The sequence below is a fragment of the Anguilla anguilla genome, chromosome 9 (assembly GCF_013347855.1).
Source record: "Anguilla anguilla isolate fAngAng1 chromosome 9, fAngAng1.pri, whole genome shotgun sequence".
Taxonomy (NCBI): Eukaryota; Metazoa; Chordata; class Actinopteri; order Anguilliformes; family Anguillidae; genus Anguilla; species Anguilla anguilla.
The window spans coordinates 22,430,151-22,449,968 of record NC_049209.1 but is presented as its reverse complement, the minus strand read 5'-3'; the positions used below and the strand labels follow the sequence as shown (position 1 = coordinate 22,449,968).

Sequence of the window (19,818 nt, the reverse complement as noted above, 5' to 3'; positions counted from 1 at the left end):
CACTCAGATTTATCCTGTCATCCTATCATCCTTGTAATATCCTGGTCATCCTGGTCAGCTCTAATTGAAAAATGTTCTCTGGTCTGGTGTTCCTTCAATGGAATCCTGTCATGCAGGCCTTTCTGAACAATTACCTATGAACTGGACAGAATGTGTTAATACTGTAATTTATTCTTATACATAAATGGAAGTGTGGCCTCCTTCAGAACATACACTTTCTAAAATGACTTTAATTCTGAGGGTGAGCTCTAAACTGCATTTTTGAAGACAAAAAATGTATACATTAAATAGTTCCTGAAATTAAAGGACAAATTGTGCTCTAGTCCTGGCTTCTGTCTCTTTACCATACAGAACCTCCTCATGGAAAGACTTATCAGTTACTTCCCTGGAATACTTAAAACATTGAAGTGACATACTGATTAAGGAACAGTGTTTCTAACCATTAGGATGCTGGTTTGATTCCTGGAGGTTACTGATAATTTAAGCTCAAGTTTACAAGGGTTGGGATGGTGTGAATTTGCTTGTATGTGATAGAAACTAGCTGATAGTGAACTTCTATGTTGAAAATAATCAATATCAACTAAGGTAGCATTTCTTCATTTCCAATAATAGAGTGCTGCAGTCATCACAATTTACTGGCAATCAATACCCATAACCCTTAACTCCCAATAGAATGTAATCCTTCCTGTCCTTTAAAAAAAAACATCTAGTGGGCAAGACCATGTTATTATATGATTTAAAGTTTCCCTGAGTGATTAACGATATGTGAGATGAGAGCAAAAAGTATAAAATCTCATTTTGAGGTATAAATAGAAGGGGGAGTCTTTCACAGAAAATGATAAATGCTTACACTTTCCTCCAGGAAAAGAATTCATTGTGTCTAACCAAAAAGAATTGACATTTTAATTAAACCGGTTTCTTCATAAGATAAGGATTAGGTGCATAGTGAGGAATCTTCTTACATTAGAGATTGCAGTACATTGAACATGATCTCTTCCAACATTAAAACAGAATGCAAATATAGGAGTTAATAGGAAGCATTTGACTTCATTTACTAGATCATTCATAGAAAAAAAAACATCTTTATCTAGAGCAATTTCAGTTGCTTGATATTTTCTGAAGTAATTGAGGATAAGTACTGTGTTTAGTCTCACAACAGCAGTCGGCCAACCGAGATATAAATCTGTAGCTTTCTGGTCATGGCTGCATTTATTCAACCACTGTGCCACATTTCTGTTCACAAACTCTTCCAGCCTATCTGTTTCAGTAAAAAACAATGTAAAATACACGATTCTCTCATTGCTTACAGGATGATTTTAATCTCTCTGAAGAAAAGTCTGCCTCCTGGTGGATGCATTCTCACACTACTTATATTTATTAATGATTTCCTCCACTTTTTTGTCCCATGGGCCCATGTTGATTTTTTTTTTGTTGCATTTATCAGTATTCATTGCTGTAATCTCCACTGTTGTATTGGGACCATAGACAACCGAATGCTCAATTCCTAAGCATGCAAAATTAGCTGTCAATTATCACACTGCAGTTTGTAAGTCAGAGCATAGACATGAGTTGGTGGAAGACACGTCATCTGCCGTTTAATAGGTGGAATTGCAGACACTCGATTGACCAGCGAGGGTCACTGCGGTGTAAAGAGACGCTCATCCCGCCTGGCTGAGAGCCTGCAGTCCCTGGGTGAGGTTAGACCGGTACAGGGATGCACCAAACCGCAGACCGCGGTCGGCACAGGCACGGTCAGCAAAGGCACGGTCCAGATTCCACACCAGCTCTAGTGGGGCCCATCCATGCACTTCAAGAGTGCCAGACACATCCAGCCGCTCATTTAAAAAAGATTTTTCTCTGTTTTGGAGGGGGTGGGGTTGCCTCTAAATGTATAAATAAATTTTACCTGAAACACTGGCATTTTAGAATGTAATATAAATGAGAATGCAATATAACTGAGTAGTATAACTGGAAATGCGATACTGAGAGCATGCGATACAGATGATAAAATATTAAGAGGTCGCTTTATAGAGCTCTTCTGTTCCCAGAGGGTCCACATCTCAATTAGCAGTATGCATTTCCCATAATACACTTCTGTAGACAGTATGTATTGCATGTACAGTGAAAGCACATTAATTGACTGTGATTTGCCATTTGGAGAAATGCAGAAAAATGTTGATCTGAGTAAATTACTGAACAATTTATGTAAATAAGATACCTAAGAAAAACAAGACTGCACACACATTGCTTCAGAATCCATGTTTGATACATATGTTTGATTGTCTAGATCCCGCTGCGGCATCAAAAGCATAAGTTTAATACATACATTATACATAAAGAACAAAAAGAACACTCATATTAAGCCCATTTTATTCAGCTTATATTGCAAATTAGTTTTTACCCTGAAAGACACAAAGTTCTTATACTGCCCACTACAGGATGATTTGGTATTGGTCATTTGGCAACCTTGGATAAGTAACTTTCCGTTTATATTTTAACCAATCAGTTGCATGACTGCGTAGTGGGCTGCCAATCAAAGTGAACTTTAAGTGAATATCCTTACAGAACAGATATTGTGTCAGACCTCGACCTGTTATGTTTAGAAATAACAATGTACTTTAAGCAAATTGTATTATTTTGTGCTTGTAAATGTGTTGCTCCAATGAAGGTCTTGGTTGGACCAAAACATCAGCAATAAAATTTGCTGATGAGAGGCAGTATGCAGGAGAATTTCTTAGTACCAAATTGTGACTTAAGTTAATGCACCTTTGGGGGAAAGAGTATTTGGCTGCAGATTATAGATAATGTATGAACCATTACTTATACCACATTATGTACACTTGCTACATACAGGCATTTCACAGTGGTGGGTGTAGTGTTCTCGTGCAGTGTGTTGGAACTCTTGGTTTGGGACAGGGGTTACCAAACTGGGGTCCACTAAGGAGTGACGAGGGTCCTCACCAAAATGGAAAAGCCTCAATGCAGATCTGATATAGATTCATACAGTGCCATAAAAAAGTATTTGCCTGAGTAAAAAAGTATTTTCCTGAGTGAACCTGAGTAAATGAAACATTTTTAAATGATATAATTTATTTAATGAAAAAAGTTTAACACACACATCACCCGTGTGAAAAAGTTGTTGCCCCCTTAAAGTTACCTGGTCACACCACCTTTAGCAGCAATAACTGCAACCAAACACATCTTTCACATTGCTATGGAGGAATTTTAGTCCACTATAATTTGCAGAACTGCTTTTTCTTCAGACAATTTGGTAAGTTCATGGTTTTCAGCATGAACTTCTCATTTCAGGTCCTACCACAGCATCTAGTCAGGACTTTGACGAGGTCATGCCAGCTGTAATTTTTTGTTTCGTTTCAGCCATTCAGATGTGGACTTACTTGTGTTTTGGATTATTGTCTTGGTGCATAACCAAATTATGCTTCAGCTTCAGCTCATAGACAGATGACTGAACATTCTCTTTAAGAATTTTATGGTGCAGAGCAGAATTCATGGTTCCTTCAATAATAGCAAGTCGTCCAGGTCCTGAGGCAGCAAAGTATCCCCACACTATCACCATGTTGTTTGTCTGCTGGTATGATGTTCTTGGATAAAAAGCGTATCTGGTCTGAAGCTAAAAGCAAAACAATAAAGTTCTACTGATTTCTGGTACTAATTTAAGTAATTCTTTAATCAATGGTCAGCAAAGCCAGAGGCAGGGCAAAGAGCAATAATCTGCAGATCAACATCAGCCACCACTAAAGGAAATATGATGAAATCATCAGTGAAGTCAAATTATGTGTTTTAGGTTCAGGAAGGGTGTAACTGAACAGGTCATCTGAGGCGATTGTCTTCCAGAGGTTCTAGAAAAACTGAAATCGTTTCGTCTTTTATTTGATGAATGATAATGAATGTGCTACGGGATGTATTATTACAGGAACCGAATTAAGGCCATTCCCTAATCTGCCATATTAATTTCAAATTAAGAAGGAAAGCGTGTAAGCCCCTAATTCAAAATGAAAAGATTACTGATCGGACAAACAGAGAAACCTGTTCCTGTATGTTTATGTTTTTGTCCAGTTGCCAGTCAAGTGATTCTATGAACCATTGTCTTATAAAGGGAACTAAAATGTTTACTGATCAGCATATTCTAAAGAGGGAAGGACGTAAGGAAAGTGACACCACAGCCCAGAGAGGACTTCCTCTTTTTTGCCCACGGATTTAAACGATTGCTGGGTGATTGGGCCACCTGCAGCTGGAGAAAGACAGGTCAGCCTTTAGAATTGGGGATTTCAAAATAACATGAAATGAGATGTTATTTTGTCTATATATATATATATATATATATAGACAAAATAACATCTCATATATATATATTTTTTCCTTCAACCAGATGGATATTGCATAATATTTGCAATGACAGATTTATAAATATCCAAACCAATTAAAATGAGACATCAAGTCTAAAGTTCATTTTTCTGAAGCATTAAAAAACACATAATGCTTTCAACAACTAAAAACTGAACAAACTAATAAAAAAAAAAGATAACTAAAAAGTCTTGTAGATAGCACTCTTTTTAATCAGAGAAATAGGATTAAAAACAATTTTAAAATACAGAAACATAAAATACAACTATTTAAGGAACAAGTAAACAGTGTACTTATATCCTGTATTAACATCTATAGTCATTTTAATATACTCTCGTGTGCTGAAATTCCCTTTCATGAACTTGCTAGTACCTTAAAGCTTAATTAAACTTTTTTCAATAATATATACCTACAATCTGTAAATATATAGTATACAATATGGGAATATAATTGCAAAAGGTATGTCTCTAATGCCATGATAAAGCAGTATTTCATTTTAGCACAATGATACACGTATTGTGTTAGGAGTCGGAAATAAATCATATGGCCAAGCAAAGAAATAAAAAATATAAAATTTAGCTTTTCAGATAGTAAGTGATGCACTGAAAAATGTACATATGAGTACTTTGAATCACATTATATTTCCAGTATTTCCAGCCCAGGGACCAACAGCAGTTTATAAGCTGAGGTCATGGCTGTTCTATTCGACAGGCGAGCTGGTTAGCTGCTGTTCACACCTCCGTGCGTCCCGTTCAAGTTCAGGAGTAGAGAAGAGAGGTCTAGTACATTACATCACCCCACAAACTAAGGCATTTCTGAATTATACTGGGATCAAACCACTTCCACTCAATGCACAAAGCCCTAAATATCAGAGATTTCAAGAGCAGGTGAGGGGTTTTTGGATGTAAAAAATAAAAAATAAATAAAAGGTCATACTGTCAAAGCTTAAAGGCCTGGGGACTAAACAAATAGTAATGCACTTTGTACTCAACCATGGAGAATTAATAAACAGTGACTCAAAATTATGTTACATTCTTTCCCTGTTACTTACTAAATGTTCTTCATTACACTCATCAAGCACCAAACTTAAAATAATATTGTGGAATCGCCCGACTGTTTTGTAAGTCAAAAGTTAAAGACAAAATGCATTGCGTTTTTGATTGAATATCAGCTTTTCTGGATCTTAATTCACACAAACGGATGAATGAAAACAAAAACAAGATTGGACACATTTGTTCATTTACGGTATTAGCACAGACCAAGGAATTGCTGAAGGGCAGAAGCTGCTATGCCCATGATTACAGCATCTTGCACAAAGACACCCAACATTGTGATATCTGCTTCTCTACCATCACTGATAGTGACAAAGCTTAAGGTGACATCAGCCTCAATAGTATCCTTACTGTCCCTAGAACCTTTACGAGATCATTGCGCACAACATCCCATTCAGGTTCGGACGGTGTGTTGATAAGATAAAAATAAGACAGACAGTCTTGTCTAAAAATGTGTTTTTGGCAGATGCTCACAGTTAAGTACAATGTCACGATGGTTTTGAGAGAAAGTATTCAATAAAATGCTAGTAAATTTGGTGGCCAATGGAAGGAGGAAAAACCTTACAAAATTAGAGAGGTTTAGAGGAGATAAAGAAAAATTACATGACTTGAGTTTTCCTTGTTCACAATACTAGACTGGATGCAGGATGTAAAGGACAAAACTGTTGTAAGACCTGCTAAGTGGCAGAAGAGACTAGTTAAGTGATCTGAGTATTTCTGCTGTTTTCTTTCATTTATAGATGCATTCCAGTTGAAACACTGCTTACATTTTTAAAACTGATGAGATTTTGTCTACCTGTTACTGTTATAGTTAGTCTTTTATAAAACAAAACAAAAACTACACTAATGAAAAACAAATTAAATGATTTCATCTTAAATGATTTTGTCTTCATTACACTTTCCTTCCATTTCAAATAAAAATAACTTCAGTGGCATTTTTCTCTGATGTTGTAGAACTGGCAACAAAGCAGTTGAACTGTGGAGGAAATGCCACCCAGTGCAATACAATCAGAGCTCTCATCTTCCATGTTTCCTGCAAGGGATTCCAAATCATTTTTAGCTTGTCCCATCCCATATTGGGTCCTCTTATGGTGACTTTCTAAATTTATTTGTAAGGTAATTAGATATTTACATTCAATAACAACCAAGGCTGAACGCATCCATTTTCTTCTGACAAAATTACATCTGATCTGCATCCCTAAAATACAGGTTTCTGCCATACTGTAATATCCTTGGAAAATGTGTTATTTTGGGCCCAAACTTTGTAATGAAAAACAAACAAACAAAAAGAACAACATATTCCACATGGAAAGGAGTCACTGTTTTAGGAACAAATGAGCGGTTAGTGTAGGGAGGCAGGAATGCTAAGGGCGTGACATTTTGTAGTCACGGAATGTTTAATGTCTAAATACTGAACAATGACCTCACCATGTGAGCACTTTCAAACTGTTGGTTGCTTGCATGTGTACACTATTTTCAGCTTGTGTAATACAAAGTATAAAAATGTTTACAAAACATTTTTTTGAAACATAAATTTAAAACAAATGTGTTCGCTGTTGTTTCTCTCATGTTCTGGCATAAATTCTTAAGTGAACATGGGACAGCATGTGTGTGAAATGGTGATACACACAAAGGCTACATTAACCAGCGGGATTAGTAATGCCTGCATTGATTTCAGTAAATGCAACCAAGCAGGTAATGAGGAAGACCCCTTAGGAAAGGCAATATACATCAATATATGACAAAAAAGAGGACTGAAAGACATATTTCTACTTCAAAACATTTAATTTATAGCAAAATATATTAATTATTGCCACTGTTTAGATTTTTTTTTATATTCAGGAATTAAAAATGAGAATATATTCAATATTCACAAACTTAATATGTGGCAATAATGTATATATTTTACAACATGAGTATTCATTTTTAAAAACTCCAAATCCATATATTGATGTATATTACCATTTTGCAAGATGGCTAAGTACAAATGACCCACTGGGTGCAGATTTGTATGAAAAGCACATGATAGAACTGTGGTTTCTCTCTTTCCATTAAAATGCATTATATCACATTGAATCCCACAGCATTGTCTCTAGCTCCCTGATCCCTTTATTTAATAGCTGTGATTAAAAGAGAGGTTTCCCTTTCCGGTGTTTGACAGTGTGTTTTGGGGCTGGAAGGGCTTTTTGCGGGGAGGGTGGAGCACTGTGCCCCCACTGCTCCTCTTACACACATTCACACCAATCCTTGCCCACACCACCAACCCCCCACCACCCTTAACACATACGTAGCTTAGAGTCTCTTTCCTGCAGAGGCTGGCTCGGATGGTTCTGACAGGACTCAGTTGCTGTCCTCCTTGGCCTGGGCTTGTGCTTTTTCGGCACTGGACGAGCCCTCGAAGCGCTGCGATGCAATTACTGCTTGGTGGGACATGCTCTTCCTCACGATGTCCCCTTTCCGCCAGAGTGTGATCTCCTGGAGGGGACGGGGGGGTATAAGATTTAGTCACACTGACAGATACCAGATACCAGGTCCTTTCCCTGACATCATTCTGATAATTCACCAGAAAACATGCCTGTGCTTCAGCTGTTATAATAATAATAATAATAATAATAATAATAATAATAATAATGCCAATAAATGCACTTCATACTATTATGCTGATTGTGTACTTTCATCCAAAGTATACAACTAGTCTAACAACACAGAAATTACAATATGGAAATAAATCAAAGGGAAAACAATTTAATACATTTACATACATGTACAAGATATGTACAGATATGCACAGTGCAACAGCTAAATGAAGTGTAATTTAAACATAAATACAAAAAAAAACACCCATAGCTACAAGCTAGCTCTCAGTGAAAGGACACCTTTTACCTGCTGTTTGAAGTAGCGCCTCTCCTCCTCGTCGATGAGCACCAGGTTGAGGTAGTAGCGCACCGAGAACTTTTTATTGATGTCGCGCATGGTGGGGGTCATCTCATACCCAGCCAGGAACAGACGGATGGGAATGGACTCCCCTACAAATGGAACTCTGCGTGAGGGATTGAGACAGCACCCCTTCCCTGTGCCTACCCTGACACCGCATTCACTCTGCGATCAACGGTCGAGCGTTCACACAACAGCGTGCTTTCATCCTCGCCTGCGCTGAAGCAAGGCACATAATACATGAGCCATTTCAATGAGTCATTTCAATTAATCTTTAACCTACAATTTCAGCAAATGATTCGGGCCCAATGTTTCCATAGACATCTTACTGGAAACTTTTTAGTATATACCACACACAGCGGTCACCCCAAGAAGTGCAAAGTCTAGAGCGTGCTCGTGAACACATTTCAGAAATTCCAAATGGGCAAATTTGCATACTGGTATAAATAATTTATGAAAACAGTGTTTTGTGAAGTGCAGCACTAAAGACCTCCTCGCTGGTTAGTGCTGCTGGCCCCCTGAAAGCCATTACTGTGGGTATGGCTGGGCGAAATATTGCAACGATAATTATCAAATGCAATAACGGCCCTCACCACCCTGTGGCGTAGTGCCTTTCTTTTCCTCTTTTTCTCTTTAACTATAGACCTGATGCAGTAGTAAACAGCCACTCTTCAGAGACTGTGTGAAATGCTTCCGGAAAAAAAAAAACATCACCGTTATCTTTTGGGTGACCATAAGACAGCCAATCAGCAGCAAGGCCTTGGAGCATCCATCTGATTGACAAAGACACATCACATGATCACATGGAAGCTGTATGACCTTGCTGCTGATTGCTTGTCTTATCAACTTCTCCGGAAGCATTTCACAGCCTCTTTACATTGCTTGTTTACTACTGCTTCTAATATAATTAAAAAGAAAAAGACAAAAAGAAAGGTAATTCACCATATGGTGATGAAGACTGTTACTGCATTTGATAGTTATCGTTGTGGTATGTTTGCCCAGCCCTACTTGTAGGTACAGTGTCTGTCTTGTTACCTCGCACTGGTGCCCCGTCCATGATCTCATACTTTGCGATGGTGTCGTTTTCGTGATACACGTTGGGACCTGTACCCGTGGTTTCCCGTTTGATGATGTCAATCTCCATGTGTTTGACCTTAATCCGCACCAACAGAAAATATATCTTCCCCACAATTACGTCTTTTAAGTGGTACCTACAAGAATGAAAGAGGGCTCGGTCAGGACAGGAAGGACTTTTGTAATGTTAAGGTTCTCTCACTTTTCACACAGGAAATGTCCACTGCACCTTAAATAAACATAAAACACAAGTGAAGGTTGTTAAAACTTAAACTGTAAATAGTACTGGCTTCACATATTTATCACTTCTAACTTTTGGCGACAATAAATATTTTTTTTATGAATTCAGCAATGTTAGATAACATGAAGTGCTTCACTATGAAACTAAAAACTTTAGCTTTCAGATAGGTCTCACTTTCAACAACCTAAGCAATGAATGAATGAATGAATGAGGAAACGTTTATGGCATTAAACCAAATGAAAAATATTATCAGAAACATACTGGCAATTCCTTTTAAAGTTCTGCATGAACATACTGTAAAACTGAACTCCCTTAGCACCCAAATAACCGACACAAACAAGCAAACATAAACAGGGTATGTGTAACAGCTTTACTTGGACTTGTTGTATTCAAACTCAATGTGCAAGCAGTCTTCAATTCCCACTTCCATCTTGATGGAGGAGTTGAGTTCAGGGTAAGTGCTGAGCGTGTGCACAACAATGTCCATCTCCTTGCTGACGTCATTCAGTCTCCGGCTGATAGTTGCTCGCAGAAAGTATCTGGAGAGAAAAAGATACACCAGAACAAAAGAAAAAATAGCTGTAGAATATTATGTTTAACAGGCAATGTACATGCATATATCAGACATCATGTACTGTAGACTTGTTCTCCAGAAGATGATGTCAGCCCCTATAGCCTGATTAAGAGCTGAAACTGTTCCCAAATCGAGGGATCTTTGGCCTTAAGTTTAGCCAAGTAACTGTCTCTCTTGGCATGCTGTACAGAGGGACAGGGCACTGGTAAAAAAACACGCAACAAACCAACTGATTGGTTATATTGTTTTCATTCCAGTGTGCCTACAAGGGGCTGCTCCCTTACCTCAGCTTCACATTCTGTCCAGTGTAAGACTCGTACGGTTTCTCCACATGAGTGAACTCAAAGTCAAAGGTCTGGGACTGCGTGAGCTCACCAGGCCGTGCCAAGTCCTTCACCAGAGACACAAACTCGTGGTGGTTCCCTCTGTCATAGTAAAGCTCTGAGGAAACAGAAGTGCAGTTTTGTGAAAAGCTTCAAATGCAAGCTTTGCATATTTAAGAGACTCAATTCTCATTAGAGATCAGAGTCGTGATGAAGGTTTGTTGATATGAATGACCAAACTCATGGAAAGGGCTTATTGCTTGGCTTTTCCTGTTTACTCTTTGTGACATTTACCATGTGCTGCCATTTTCTAATGGACTGGCTCCCAAATTAAATTTAAAGAACAAATATCCTCCATTGGCAGGCTTGACTTTTTCTAAGAAATCAAGGAATCAAGGAAGGAATGGGCAGAAACCTGTATTCAATTTAAATAGATCATCACATATCTACTTTAGCTTTAGGGGAAACTGATGGCAGGGCTGCACAGGGCCAGTAGTGTTACTTAATAGTTGTTGGCCACTGTACGCATTATTGTCAACCTCATTGATCGTGTATTTTTTAGTTGACCCTCCACTGGCTGTAATTGCTGTGCATGCATATTCTGTATATTGAACACTAAATACTGCATTTTTCTCAATAAAATAAAATAATAGTAGAAAAGGTTTATAAACTGGTTAAAGGAAAATACTTGCAGTTGAAATCATGTATATTTTTTGGTTGTTTTTCTGACTTTGTGTCATGATAAGAAAGTGGAAAATAAACCTGAGATGTCATGCTTGTTGAGTGAACTGCACACCAGCACTAGCAAGATGTGCAGTTTTTTCCCAGTGTCAGCAAAAATGAGAGCAAATTAGCACAGGTATACAATAACACTGCTGTGGTTAACTGGCACTTTCCGCTCTCTTGGGGTTAAAATGTATGGGCTTTGCTTTTCTTGATCAAATGCAAAGGCATTTACTACTTTCCTTTCAGCATTTAAAAGTAGGGTGTCATGTCGTTTTGTTTGGAAAATAACATTTAACTTTTCCTCCAAGCATGTTCAACCACACAGCCTGTGCCCGACAGGACCTACTTCTGTAGTGACATCACAATGGGTTCAATTTATCTTGTATATCGGAAAGCATAATGCCAAGCAATAAGTACAAAAAAATGCCAGCATGTCTCTGACACTGGTTCTAACAAATGTCCTGGTATTGTGTTGCCTGTCCTTTAAAACCTGATGCCTTTTGCTCTGAAATGTTATGCCAGTCTTCTTATTATTTTGTTGTTTTGAAACACAACTTTGCAGTTTCATGTCATTTCATGTCCACTTGATCAAATACCTCAAGACTTCTGGGTCCTGTTGCAACTGAAATCTGGAATTTCAAGCATTATGATAGGCAGTTGCCTAAGCAGTCGTGTTAAAAACTACAAATCACCAGGAAAGAAACACCATTTCATCAGGTTTCCCAAAGAGGTTCACTCCTTCACTGGAATTTTATCTGCTGCATCAGGCAAACACAAAGACCTGTTGTCGTTATTAATAAATTGTATTATTTTTATTTTTGGTTTTGTGCGGCTTATAGCATAAGGGCAACTGTAACGCAAATATTATTACTGCGAGACACCACATTTGGCAAACCAATGTCAGGGAGAACTGGCTTGTCTTATAACCACCAATATGTCAGCATGCGAAAGCATAGCAGCGGCAATTATAACACTTGGGGTATTTTGTTCAGTACGATACAAAATTGTGAAACCCGCAGCGAAGAGGATGGTGGCAGGCCCTGCATTTTGATAAATTCGCAAGAGAAAACTACAACGGTAGCCTAATGATCAATGCTTATAAACGGTTATTAATGTAACAGCTCCACTGAACAACAGGCTGGCAAATAGATCTAAACAGTGCAGGTGCACGCAGGCTGATCGCGATGTGGTTCAAGCAAATACGTTTATTAGGCACTCGACCCTGCTTTCGTTTCCTGCCACGTTTTACGCGGTTTCATTTATAAATGCACGTCAACGGGTCTATAAACAACTCCTTCTTATCAGTGCAGATGTACATATTTCTTTATTATTTGTAATTCGTTGTCACACTGATATGAATGTAATAGTTGTAGAAAACAAAGACATCCTGTTTTTCTCAGGGCGCGTGCAGCTCAGCTCTGCTGTCATGAGACTGGAATCCTGGTTTCCTTGTCGTCTCCAATAGCAATTAAGAGCTGTGCATTTTGTTACTCAAATGAGGCAAGAATGTGTCAGCAATTGATTCTTCATGTGACTATGCTAATTGTATGGTCGTTGATTATACAAGGGTTCACTGCCCAATTTCCCTTTCGTTTCCACTGAAATCAGGTTATTCCAAATTGCAATACAATGCACCATTTCTCCATAAAACGTGTCTCCATACGAGCTACATTCTTAGAATGGGCCTGTGTATATGACTGCCACTTACCGATCTGTCCAATAAATTCGATTTTGATGCCCTGGTGCTCGAGTCTTTTGCCTGGGTTCTTCAGGGTTACGTTTACTTTCCCACAAACCGTCTCACCATCGTAGAACAGAAAATATTTGTCTTTCTTCCCATCTTCTGTCTTGTGTTCGACTTTCTTCCTCGTTTCAGCGTCATTCAGGACTATATCAATTTCTGCACTTTGACCAAAACTAAAGAAGCTCATCACTGCACCCTGGTCTGCTTCCCCCTTGTTACAAATCCCAGTTCAATCACTCATTAAGAGTGTTTCTTCTTTGTGTGGAATCTGGGTCTCACTTGCGTCAAGCTTCTCTTTTTTGAATAAACTCGCTCAACTTGTTACAAATGAATATTGTTTTAAGACTGCAAGACTGTGACAACGTTCTAGGTAGCACTTCCGAACAGCTCACTATATTATGCGCATGCGCAGCATACAAGAGTCACAGTGCCACAAATATGGGAGGCTGTCCACATCGTTCAGGAACAGTGGCATCATTCATTTTTATTCTCAGCCAGCCATGCAGTTTATTTAAATGTAAAATACGTGACCGCTATTTGAAGAAAACAACACAGTCACACGACCACATCAGGTGCATTATTCGGTGGTTACGTTTATATCGACTATATAGCCTACCATATTGGCCCTTGGAATTATGCATTTCTTTTTAAGGGATCATGACACTGAAAAGCGATAGCGACACGAATAAATTCCGACCTGATGAAGACGCACTACTTTTATAGATAAAAGAAAGTACATTCGAACTGTTTTTGCCCTCTATTTTTGAATAACTTCCTGTTAAGAGGCTGGAACATTCAACTTAACGCGTTTTCAAAATAAAAGTTTTCACGAAAAATAAAAAAATGGCTATCATTTAATAAATAACGTAGAATTAAATAAAACGTAAATGAAGACTGGTTATATTTGCTTTTTTCTTCAGATAAACGTGTAAATTATTCAATTGTAACTTGATGTTCTATTGAAAGGATATGATGGTATTGGGTAAAATATATTATTTAAACATAAAAAATGATGATTATAATTAATCCGTTTTCTTAAAGGAAATTCTGTGCATTAATGTATATTGTATTTACAAATTGCATTACAGATCAGCATTCAAGGACCGGAAATGTAATGGCTCAGATAAAGATCAGTTTGATATCGAGGTAACAGCTTTTCCATTTAAGCCCTTGCATCAGTATTTTTACAATAAGATACAGTATTCTGTTTAATGCATGAGTTTACTTGCATCCTGTATTTATGATTACACCATGCCTTTCAAATGCATAAGTACCTACATTTTTTAAAGTTGGTTTTTGACAAGATTCCAGTACAAAAGACAATTCTGAAAACACTGTAATCGATTTGAAGCCACAGTAGTGATGGCTATTGTCTGCAGAACCTGCAACATTTATTGTGACAGAAAATACCCAGAAGCGGTAAAGTCAGATGGCTAGCGAGTCCAACCCTAGAGACCCTGCAGTGCGTTTGGACCAATCACATTCAGACGCGCTGTGATAGATGAGAAAAACAAAATTACCCACCATGTTGCCTCACATGCAGCCTATGACCTGTGAACTTTTCTGACGCTTCTCAGATATCGCAGGAATTTATTTAAAATGTGCATTATGCGTTGTTCACACAGATAATAAAAACAAGTGTTCACTAGCTATCCTTTTGTCCAATTATGTTTGCGTCAAGTGACGTTCGTTGAAATACAGGTAATATGTCAGTAGTTCACACATGCGCATGCGTGTAGACAATTGTTTGGATTTTGGCGCGTGGATTCAAAGAGAAACATGGAGTTGTTGAACGCATTGGAATTGCTAAAAATAAAAACTGTAAATGGGGGTAAGTTATTGTCGGTTTTCAGTTTCTAGCTAGCTAATTAGCAGCTACCAAATTATTTTACAAGAGACACCTCAATGTCAGGGATGTGAATGTGCTGTAAGAGAAACATTACGGCATGTGTAACTAGCCTAGTTAGTAGCTACCTAACGTTAACTAGTTAAATTTGTCAGGTTAGTTAATTTAACTTAGCTGCGTAACTTTAGCGTTAGTTAAACTATACGTATGGGCTAAATAATGTTAAGTAAGCTTGTTATTTAACGTTAACGGTTAAAAACATACGAGATAATTGTAAGCCGAATTTACTTGTACGTATTACTAGCTAGTCTAGCCAACAACTTGCTCCTAGCATTACCTACCGACAGTAGCAACTGAATAATGCCTTTTATGACATTAGCTATAAATGTTAGCTGCAGCATGCATTACTAGATGTCTAACGTTACCCAAATAAAGTGTTAGCTATGTATCTAAAGTAATGCCAGTCGTTTCAAGCGAAAAATTGCTAGCTAAACTTTACATATCGGTGCAAACGTATGTTATTTTATACATTAACTTATAAGTTGAACTGGCATTTGTGCTTTCTTGACATTGTTTGCGCTCTCTTGACATTGTTTGCGCTCGCAGGTTCGCTAACTATGGGCCGGTTTCGCAGTGCAGACACCGATTACGCCTAGTCCTAGATATTCTCCTTATAAAATTCTATTTAGTCCAGGACTAAGCTTGATCTGTGTCTGTGAAACCGGCCCAATATTTCTGGTACGTTGTGCCCTTGTACAGTGTGGGTGGACACAGTCTGGGATTTTGAGTTCTACGAGGCGGAGCCATTAGACCCTGTCATTGAAGAAGAGATCATTGGAAATGGCTTGGATGCGTTCAAAGCAGTTTACAAAGGCCTGCTGCCTTTTGCAACAGATGCTGCAGGTAGCACTGATGTAAGTTCTGCCGTCCCAACGCGACAGAAGAATTATGTGTCAACCACCTGATAAGACATGCATTTAATTACATTAGGTGAATATATCGCTAATTTGCTATAGCGTCGCAACGTTAACGTTCGATAATTTACTCATTGTTCACTGTCGCAGAATGTCTGGACCACATTCGCAGAAAACGGAGTTTCTGTCAACGCAGTCGTAGCAGTGCTCTCTCATTTCTTCCTTGGCGTGAAAGCCAGAACAGCCAGCCTCTCTCGGAGGCTGAACGCTTTGCGTGCAGGATCTGTCTACTTGCTGCTCCTGGGAATACCAGGCAAGTCTCCACTTCTGTGCCACTTAAATTACTCTTTTTATTGGTTGATTTGATTGTGACTGCTGCTTTTACCAGGGGTTTCTTCAGATGGACTCAAAAGGAATGACTACCACAAATTAAATACACTTTTTTTTGTAAATGGCAGTTGAAATCAATGCATTTTTTAGATGTTCAATAATTGCAATAGTTTAAAATTCTTTTCAAGCCTTACTAATAAACCATACTGACTTGGCCTTCCTTTGTGCATTATATTTATATAATTTGTATTTTTATTTATTTATTTCTTTCTTTCTTTAATTTTTTACTTATTTATTTATTTATTTCTTTATGTATTTATTTGTTTTCTTTCTTTATGTATTTGTTTATTTATTAATTTCTTAATTTATTCATTCATTTAATTATGAATGAATAAATAAAGGGGGGGGGGGGCTTGTTTATTTTGGGTGTTATAGGTGATGGTTTTATTGTCTTGTGTGTTTCCCACTGAAGGCAGCATAGCCAACAAAGTGTTTCACCCAGTTCTGTTTGACGCATGCCTGGACTTGGTGAAGACATGCTGGCCCCAGGATACAGGCAAGAAGCGCAAGAAGGACACATTCAGGAGCTCCCAGTCAGACCCCAAGAGCAAAAAAAGAGGGAAACCCAACAGGAAGGACAATGAAGCGGTTGAGGAATTCTCTTTGTTTTCTTATATGCCTTTATAGCTTGTAGTACAGCCATTATTTTTACACCAGGGCCCTTGAAAATTCTTCAAACGTCTTTGGGATCGGTTCTGTTTTTAAAGAGGAAGTATATGTATTGGGTGAACAGCTTCATTGTTTGAACTTTGACCAAATCTCATCTGGAGTCACCATTTGTTGGAGTAATTGGTTTTATCGTAAAGCGTGGTCTTCCTTATTGACAGCATGCATATGTTACTGGTCGAGAAGATGTTGTTGAGTGTCTTTTTAATCCTTACAGATGGAGGTGGATGAGTTTGACGATGAGGACCTGGAGGAGGAGATGTTTTTTTCTGCAAAGGATCTCATGTACATCAGGGAAGGAATTATCTGTCTTGTCAAAACCTTGCTTAGACTCCTGACAAAGTTACCATTGAAGGACAAGTCCCACAGTGTTCAAAACTGTGCACAGGTAGGTATGCCTCACTGCCTACAACAGGGCATTCCAGATTTTTGTGGTCCAGAACTAACAGGAGTAAACAAATGTACAGCAATCTGCTGCATATTCAAATGTAGCCTGATATATGCTCAAAAAAGATCATTTTCAAATATGTATTCAACATATATGGGCAGTGCACTCATAAATTAGATGGTCTATAGAAGGGTTAAAATGTTTTTTATATTTGCTTATCACAATATGGTTCAGATGTTGACCTTGGTGTTCATCACCAGTTGCATACTGCAAGAATATTTTAAGGATTACTATATTGTCATTCCCACTGTCTTTTAGCCTTTGAGTGAAAAGGAACCATTTTGTTCATCAAAATGTTTCCCACCAACGCTGTCAGGATTTTGTATAAATTCTCAAGCCAACAAACATTTCAAAATGCATGAAATGGGCCTACCTACTTTGTTCATAACGGTGTCATGTGTTTCTTTTCAAGGTTTTCACTGATCTCACCAGATTTGAACCAGTGATCGGCGTACTAACATTTGCAGAGGGATCGTAAGTGTTTGTGTCTCATCTTTGTTGTACTTTACTCGGTTGTATAGCTTTTGTTTTTGTCGTTCTTTTTGAATGCAGCCCTGATACACGTTACAGTAAGATGCTTCTGTCTCTCCAGGGACCCTGATGCTATGAAGTCCCTGCCAGAGCTGGCCTATCACGGCCTGCGGCTCCTCTGCTCTCCCAAGCACGGGGAGGGAAGCGAGGTGAGCAGCGGCTGCCTCCGTGCTGCGGCCCGGTACCGTTTCGCGCACCGCACGCGTGTCCGTTCACCCTGTTCCTGCTCTGTGAGGGCATATGATTGGCCAGATAATGAAATGTTCTGATGCCTCTCCGTAGCCTTGGTTATGATTTTTTTAAAGCGCCATTGCGTTTCTCTGGTGTGGCTGCAGTCTGTGCGGCAAGTGTTCCACCGGCTCCTGTATGTGATCCTGATGATGAGCAATGAAGACTGCGCCAAGCCCTCCCTCTTGGCAGCCACGCAGGCCAATCAGGCCTCCAGAGAGCAGGCCATCCAGTTTGTGAGGTAAGGCTCTGCCCAGCATCCTTCTAGCCTGGCGAATGGCTATAATGTAAATAGAACGAACTCTTCACTATTCTCGCCCTGATTAAGTGCATGCACACACAGGACACAGCAGTGTTACAGTAATGGTGCAATCCTTGAGCACTTTAATGTTGTACCTGTAGATGCCTATAAAAAGTAACATTTTTGCATGAGTATGCAAAAGCATATTCTGGACTTGATTTCTTTCTTGGGTTAATCACTCCATTTGGCCCTGCACGTACAGCAATACGTTTGGATGTGCACGTGACTGTCTTTACTGTGTGAAATTTATCTTGGTCACATTGTGTTTGTCCTTTGTTCCAAATGTTAATGAAACAGTAGTGAGTTTGGTGCTCATTGAAATGAACAAGGGTGCTGTGTTGATGGGTAAGTCTTTGAAGGCATTGCTCAAGAGAGAATTTAGATTTGTAAGCTGAAGGGGAAGTTGCAGAGGAAAATATGTTCATTTTAGCTTGAATAATTTGTGTATCTGTTAAAAAAGGTATATGCTTTAGAAGTCGCACTGCAGTAAGAATGACAGACTGTATCCTAAAAAAATTGAAGAATGGTAAAATTCTCCTTCAGTATGGAAGTAGTTTCACTTTAAATATTTTTTCCCAGTTCAAACCACATTATGATAGTTGTATTTGATTTGCAAGCGACAGTGGCTTATTTAGCACGTCCCAGTATTGGGGAAAATGAAACCCAAACATGCTGTAACAGAGAGGCTTGGATATATCTACGGCACGTTTCTGGTGATGTTTGAAGCACAACATTACAGGTTGAGGAACTCGAGTCCTGTGTCTCCTTTCTCTTAGTCACATAGTTGATGAGCTGAAGGAAACCGCGCTGCCGATTCTCCGAATCCTTCTCCAGCACATTTGCGTCCAGGTAAGTGGAAATGAGGCCCTCAAGGGGGGTGTGCACACTTAAACAGTGGGAGCTACTTTAGTATTGATGATATGCCAATGTGAACAAACTGGCTTTCTTTGGGATAATGGCGGTTGTCGAAAAGCATCCAAATATCATGTTGGTCCCTCTTTGTGAGGACAGAAACTCCCCACAATGCTCTGCAACATTACATGTCAAAATGCTCACTTTGTCGCAAGCTGATGAGTTAAGACCTCTTGTCTTTTTTGTACATTGGGAGGTCTGAAGGTAATCGTGTCCTCCGCTAATTTTATTGGCTGGTTTGACTTGGACTGCAGATGGTGGACAAGGCGGAGTATCGCACCAGCGGGGCGCAGACTGTGGTGAAACTGTTGGCCAAGATGCCCTGTGCCGAGTACGCGTCCTTCATCCAGTGGCTGTACTCGTATTCCCTGCACTCCAAGGTGAGCCCCACATGGCGGCCCCGCACTGGGATTGGCCGCAGCGTGTCTGCTTCGGGCATTCCACAGGTTTTTAAACAGTGTCTTTGGAAACATTTCCATCCAGGACGTCATGGAAACATTGTCTTTTCTCACTTTCCTTCAAAAGCCATTTAAAATGGGCCCCGGTCTA

General features: G+C 39.0%; 2 protein-coding genes across 3 annotated transcripts in view; one reads left to right on the top strand and one right to left on the bottom strand.

The window, feature by feature from the left end:
* Nucleotides 1-4,554: 4,554 nt before the first annotated feature.
* On the bottom strand, nt 4,555-13,753 carry vps26bl (vacuolar protein sorting 26 homolog B, like). The gene is made up of 6 exons (XM_035432108.1): nt 12,998-13,753; nt 10,525-10,681; nt 10,041-10,205; nt 9,387-9,562; nt 8,301-8,443; nt 4,555-7,892 (listed from the first exon to the last, which is right to left on the bottom strand). Exons 1-6 carry the CDS (start codon nt 13,218-13,220, stop codon nt 7,758-7,760), a joined length of 999 nt encoding a protein of 332 aa, XP_035287999.1. The 5' UTR covers nt 13,221-13,753; the 3' UTR covers nt 4,555-7,757.
* A 911-nt stretch (nt 13,754-14,664) lies between these two features.
* Nucleotides 14,665-19,818, top strand: part of ncapd3 (non-SMC condensin II complex, subunit D3) — a 28,129-nt gene continuing 22,975 nt past the window's right edge. The window contains exons 1-10 of one of the 2 annotated variants that reach the window (XM_035432105.1): nt 14,665-14,864; nt 15,639-15,793; nt 15,944-16,106; nt 16,596-16,777; nt 17,067-17,237; nt 17,710-17,771; nt 17,890-17,977; nt 18,164-18,297; nt 19,134-19,206; nt 19,524-19,649. In XM_035432105.1, the coding sequence (XP_035287996.1) occupies nt 14,813-14,864; nt 15,639-15,793; nt 15,944-16,106; nt 16,596-16,777; nt 17,067-17,237; nt 17,710-17,771; nt 17,890-17,977; nt 18,164-18,297; nt 19,134-19,206; nt 19,524-19,649 (1,206 nt within the window). In that variant the 5' untranslated portion in view covers nt 14,665-14,812. The remainder of the gene's footprint in view (nt 14,865-15,638; nt 15,794-15,943; nt 16,107-16,595; nt 16,778-17,066; nt 17,238-17,709; nt 17,772-17,889; nt 17,978-18,163; nt 18,298-19,133; nt 19,207-19,523; nt 19,650-19,818) is intronic. The other variant, XM_035432106.1, reaches the window with a different exon arrangement.